The sequence below is a fragment of the Lycium ferocissimum genome, chromosome 2 (genome assembly GCF_029784015.1).
Source record: "Lycium ferocissimum isolate CSIRO_LF1 chromosome 2, AGI_CSIRO_Lferr_CH_V1, whole genome shotgun sequence".
Lineage (NCBI taxonomy): Eukaryota > Viridiplantae > Streptophyta > Magnoliopsida > Solanales > Solanaceae > Lycium > Lycium ferocissimum.
Window position 1 is genome coordinate 42,299,946 of NC_081343.1, and position 6,400 is coordinate 42,306,345.

Consider the following 6,400-nt stretch of genomic DNA (forward strand, 5'->3'; position numbering starts at 1 on the left):
CAAAAATGCTTGCAATTTGCAAGTGTGTCCAAAAACCATCTTCCTCAAAATATAAAATAAGTACTACAGTAGTCATTTGAGTTTAAAATGCGGAAAAGGGCTAAATACACTCCGCACTATCGAAAAAGGATTAAATATATCCCTCGTTATACTTTGGGTTCAAATATACCTCTGCCGTTATACTATTGATTCAAATATATCTCTCTATACTATTGATTCAAATATATCTCTCCTCCGTTAAAGTTGTTTAAGGTGGAAATCCAATACTACGTGACACTAACATTTGATGAGGTGGATACCACGTGGCATACTGCCTTAACACCCCTACACCATTTTACCCTTCCCCTCAATTTGTTCATCTACCACTAAAATTTCCTTCTCCTCCATCACCATTGCCACCATTACAACCGCCATGACCACCTCTTTAAATTCCAAGTAGCATCACTTACCATATTTCGAATGTTAGTGCCATGTAGGATTGGATGTCCATAACTTTAATGGAGATAGGATATATTTGAACAAACAGTACAACGACAGGAGTAAATTTGAACCCAAAATATAATGAGGATATATTTGGCCCTTTTCCGATAGTGCAGGGCATATTTGGCCCTTCTCCGGTTAAAAATTGTAAAATAAAATATATTTCCTGCTATAATATACTTAAGACAAATATAGTTTGATGGACAACAGCTAAGGCCAAAACAAACCTTCCAGTTATTTAAAACTGTAGAGAGAGAAAAGAATAAACTATTCTTTGAGAACTGTGGAGTGAGGAAGAGTGGAAATAGTGATAAGAAAGAGCCCATCTTCTGCAAGAACCGAACGGTCACCATTAATGGCGGAGACTCATGAAACCCGTCATACACCACTCTTCTTTCTCATTAAATGCATGTAGCTTTTAATTCTTTCTTCTGTCTGGTACTCTTATTCCAACTACTACTACTTCTCCATTACTTTGCTTCTTTTAATTCCACCTTTTTAGCCGTACAAATACACATTTATTAGCTCGTCATTATACACCTCTTCTTTTTGTTTCTTTCTTTTGACGCCCATAGTGGGCTTATTGACTTTATTCTATTTTTTTTTTCTCCTCCCAAAATATCTCTGCTAGGAAAAAGAAAAACATTCCTTTGATGTGCAGCTTAGCTTGTTTCTTTGTTTTTTCTTAATGGATATTTTTCAAGATTTGCATTTGCAGCAGAATTAGTTAGCTTGGAGTAATTTGGAAGCTCATATTGTTCCCTTAATGGGGTGCTTGAAGATGTTTGTCATAGTTGTATTTGTGTGGGCTTTATTGATTCCAAATACTCATCAGTTAGGTTCCTATGAAACTCAAATTCTCCTTCAGTTGAGAAAACACTTGGAATATCCAGTACAGCTAGATATTTTGGAGAATAACAATGGAGACTTTTGTAATTTGGGTTCAACACTGAATATGACCATTATTTGCAAGGATAACTCTGTTACTGAGCTCAAAATCAAGGGTGATAAGTTAGTCAAAGTCCATGAATTCCATGGAGTTGCAGTTCCAAACAATACCTTATCTGAGCATTTCTCCATTGATTCTTTTGTTACAACTTTGACTAGGTTAAGTAGTTTAAAGGTTCTAACTTTGGTTTCTTTGGGAATTTGGGGACCCCTCCCTGTTAAAATTCATAGGTTGTCTAATCTTGAAGTTTTGGATATGAGCTCGAATTTTCTATTTGGTTCGATACCGTATGAGATGTCTACAATGGTAAAGCTTCATACTTTGACATTTGATGGGAACTTTTTCAATGATACTCTACCTGATTGGTTGGACTTGTTACCAAATATCACTATTTTAAGCATGAAGAATAATAGGTTGAAGGGTAAATTTCCTCCTTCAATTTCTAAAATCACAGGCTTAACTGATATTGTTCTGTCACACAATGCAATTTCTGGTGAATTGCCCGATTTAAGTGCTTTGTCTAATTTGCATTTGTTGGATTTAAGAGAAAATCATTTGGATTCTCAACTGCCACTGTTGCCACATGGATTGACAACTATTCTTCTTAGCAATAATGCTTTCTTTGGTGAGATACCAGAAGAATTTGGCAAACTAAATAAGCTTCAACACCTTGATCTGTCGAATAATGCTCTTACTGGAACACCTCCTGTGGATTTGTTCTCTTTGCCAAGTATTAGTTACTTGAATTTAGCGTTTAACTTTCTGAGTGGTTCACTTCCTGAACATCTCAATTGTGGAGGTGAACTTGGTTTTGTTGATATTTCTGATAATAGACTGCTTGGTATACTTCCTTCTTGCTTGAACGCCAGTTCAGATAAGCGAATTGTTAAGGTCAGAGGAAACTGCTTGTCTGTGGATACCGAATATCAGCACTCGGATTCCTATTGCAAACAAGCAAGTTTGGTGAAGAAACAAATTAATGGAAAAGAGATAGCAATATTGGTAGGTGTTGTTGGGGGAACCGTAATATTTGTGGTGTTTTTGGCAGTTGTACTTCTCATCTTTTGTAGAAGACATCATGCACGACACGATGTGGATCATCACATGTTTCCCAAAGTTGTGCACGATAATGCGCAGCCCAATATTTCCGCTGAGCTCCTGGCAAATGCTAGTAAGTTGTAGTACTTAAAAAGGCATATTTTCTGGAGAAATGTTTCACCATCAGTTGACTTAATTTTCCGCAGGATTTGATAAAGAGTTTCTTTAACTTATTTACCTCAGGGATCATTTCTCAAGCAGCAGCACTAGGATCACAAGGTGCCCCATCATATCGGGTGTTCTCCATGGAAGAGTTGGAAGAAGCGACAGAAAAGTTTGATAAGTCAGCATTACTCGGTGAAGGCTCCATTGGAAAAGTACATCTCTGAAACTACATATTTATGACTCCAAAATAATTGTAGGAAGAAGTCTTAGCATATCGTTCCTTGCATATATCCATTCAAAATTCATGTTATATTTTGCCGGAAGAATAAATTTTTGTTGCTAAATTAAGTTTTTATCCATATGGTGCCATATTAGTCTCAGAGGTCTTGGTCTCCTTGAATAATTGAAGCAGCAAATTACTTTTGTAGGTAGATTCCATTGAATAACTCGTATCAGATAATCAAATGGATCACAAGTCGCCAAGATTAGCAGTTGGATTAAACAGTTTTTTGCCTTAATGATTGATTGTCTATACCATATAATGGTAGTCACAGTTAGGAGTAATGCACATTTTGATTTGGTACCTACTGGAACTTTGACAATTAATATCAATAAATACAGTGCCCTTGCATCGCTTAACTTAAAGTGCATATGCAGTGAGTCAATATCTCTTCAAGCCTTCAGTCGCAGGCTCTTTTCTTGTTTGGCTTAAAATTGGACAATTTATTTTAGCTAACACCTTCTATGACATTTCTCTCCATCTCAGATTTACAAGGGAAAATTACAGAATGGAACCTATGTTGCTGTAAGGGAATTGACTGTTTATAGACGATGCACTAGTTGGAACTTCAAACTTCGAATGGATTTGCTGTCAAAGTTTCGCCACCCACATTTAGTTAGCCTTCTGGGTCACTGCATCGATGGTGGAGTGCAAGATGACTCAACTGTCCACAGACTTTTTCTGGTTTATGAATTTATTCCTTGTGGAAACTTCCATACTCGTCTTTCAGGTCAGTGGTGTAAATGTTTTAGCAGGAACAGTTGCATAGACATATACTTGATTGAATATGCAAATGCTGCTGGCATATTGCTGGTTATGCTGATTGCCAAATTTTCAGATAACTGTTCGGAGTATTATTGTTGGTGAATTATCTTCCTTTTTTCTTTTTAAAAAAGAAAATATTGTGCGCGGGGGAGGGGGGTTAAAGGAGGAGAAACACATGAACTTGTCGCGTCGTTTGTTGTTTATTCGCTAGTAAGTACGAATACATAGTATTGTTATTTTATGGACGTGAGGAACCAATAGTTTTCTCACCAGAAATCATCAACTACCATAAAAGAAGGATCAAACAAGCAGGACATGAACGAGGCTGGTGATTCTCTTTTGTACATGTGTTCATCTTGGAGCATTCGTATATTCCAATTTCAGAAAGTATGTTCATGATTGTTCATTTGTTTTCTGTCCAACTTAACTGGCAAAAGAGAACGGGTACTTTTAGATAAGTAGTCAATGGCATGGAGAGAGTAACTTTAATAACTACTTCAGGGAAATTGAATACATGAAAGTTTAGCACAACCCCATTGCAGTGTATTGATATTCATATTCACGCCACTTTAATGATTGTTGACATGACTCTTTAAGCCAAATACCAGATGTTCAAGACCAGATTCACATCCTGAAAACACTTTTTAGTAGGAGGAGGCACATTATCCTAGTTGAAAGAAAAATATTTTTGTTTTTTTCACGATCTTTTGGATAGTTTCTTTCGGTCTGTTTATGGAAGCTTGAGATCTGAAATTTTACAGCAATGTGAAACATAATTACTGTAGTCTGATGAAGCAATCTGTGTTAGCATTTCATTAATTTAAAGAGATATAAGCAATCTATGCCAGCATTTCATTAATTTATGGAGATATACTTGATTGTATGTTCTTTGCATGGTCTGTTGACTGACACTTGCACTGCAAAATGTTTTGACCATTTTTTTCTTTGTGTTGTTATTCATTTTTATTTATCCCGATATGTCCAATGAACTATAGGGAACACATGTTGAGCTTGTGTAAATCATCATGTTTACTTGCAGAAACGACTCCAGGAAAGGTCCTCAACTGGTCAGACAGGTTGGCGATTCTGATTGGTGTTGCCAAGGCTGTGCACTTTCTCCACACGGGCGTAATTCCTCCTTCATTTGGGAACAGCTTGAAGACAGATAGTATATTACTTGATGAGCATCAGATTGGAAAACTTAGTGATTATGGAATGTCAATCCTTATGGAAGAAAGTGAAAAAGTTGAGGTATGTTGAAATGATATTCATATGATAAAGGTTATATTTAACAATTTTATGGCCGACAGGGTAATATCTGATATGATGACATCCTTTTTCAGGCAAAAGGAGATGGCTACAACACCTGGTATGCAACTCTTTGCTCACATAGACTCATGCAACAGTCTGTTTGCAACTTCTATTCCTAGACCAACTGTGATAGATTCTTTCCATAGTGCCACTTCTGTCTGTGGCATCCTTTAGAAATAGATGAAAAGGCTTGGCAGTGACAGTTCAAGAATGTTGAGCAGAGACATATTCTCAACCATAGCTGTTGGCAAGATTAAATTTTTCTGCATTTTTTCTCATGCAGGCACATGAGAAAGAAAGAGGAGGATGTGTATGACTTCGGTTTCATATTACTGGAGTCGCTGATGGGTCCTTTTTGTAGTGGAAAAGGAGAAATATTTTTGCTCAATGAAATGGTATGGGACTGCTAAGTTTGATTTTTGATATGCAACTCCTTTCTCATTGACAGTAGCATAAAATGCTCTTCAGCAATTGTTTATGGTGTATTGAAATGAATATCTGTGACAGCACGTACTTTTTGAGTTGGAGGGTAAGCAGTAAATCTTTTTTTTTTTTTAAAAAAATTGACAGGCATCCTTTGGTAGCCAAGATGGTCGGCGCAAAATTGTGGATCCAGCTGTGCTAACCACCAGCTCCCAAGAGTCTTTGTCAATTGTAATATCAATCACCAACAAATGCATATCTCTTGAGTCACAGAGTCGCCCCTCGTTTGAGGATGTCCTCTGGAACCTACAATATGCAGCTCAAGTCCAGGCTACAGCCGATGCAGATCAAAGATCTGATGTAACTTCATAGTCAATGAGGTATTCAAGAAAAGCAACTGGATCTCATCAGCAATACTTGTTCATGCTGCTGTCAATTGGGAGGCAAGTCAGCTGACTGCATGTTTCTTGTGGAGCACAAAATGGTTGCAAAACTCAGCCTCGTATTGTTCAAGCTTCTTGTCCTCGTTATCTTTCCTTTGTATAAAAGTGTAAATTCGTCGATTCTTTGAATATTAGAATTTAGAAGTAGGTGATGTTGCAAAGAGAGGCCTAGCCTTCGCATTAATTTGTACTACCCTCCTTCAGAATGGATAGAAAGGAAAGAGATAGAAGGCTTAATGGCTGTCCAACCTCAAATGACAACAAGAAGAAACATTAGGAAGCAAGATATTGTGACTGTATTGTATGAATTCTGTTTTCTCTTAGTATGTTATTTCATGTTTCATCGGTGTATATAACTAATAAGAAAAAAGGGCAGCACAAAAAACATGTGAGAGGATTGCGAAATCATTAGTTTGATGATTTCCCTTTATTCAATAAACTTACTATTCCAGACTTGAGAGTTGATTAATCTTCATCATCTTTCATATAATGTGTACATCACTGCTCCAAAAATTTATGCGTTTTTCTCATACTCTCTGCATTCAA

General features: G+C 36.8%; 1 protein-coding gene across 1 annotated transcript; it reads left to right on the plus strand.

Moving 5' to 3' along the window:
• Positions 1-1,246: 1,246 nt before the first annotated feature.
• On the plus strand, positions 1,247-6,195 carry LOC132038203 (probable inactive leucine-rich repeat receptor-like protein kinase At3g03770). The gene is made up of 7 exons (XM_059428913.1): positions 1,247-2,600; positions 2,711-2,844; positions 3,399-3,642; positions 4,717-4,928; positions 5,021-5,046; positions 5,272-5,383; positions 5,559-6,195. Exons 1-7 carry the CDS (start codon positions 1,247-1,249, stop codon positions 5,781-5,783), a joined length of 2,307 nt encoding a protein of 768 aa, XP_059284896.1. The 3' UTR covers positions 5,784-6,195.
• Positions 6,196-6,400: the final 205 nt, after the last annotated feature.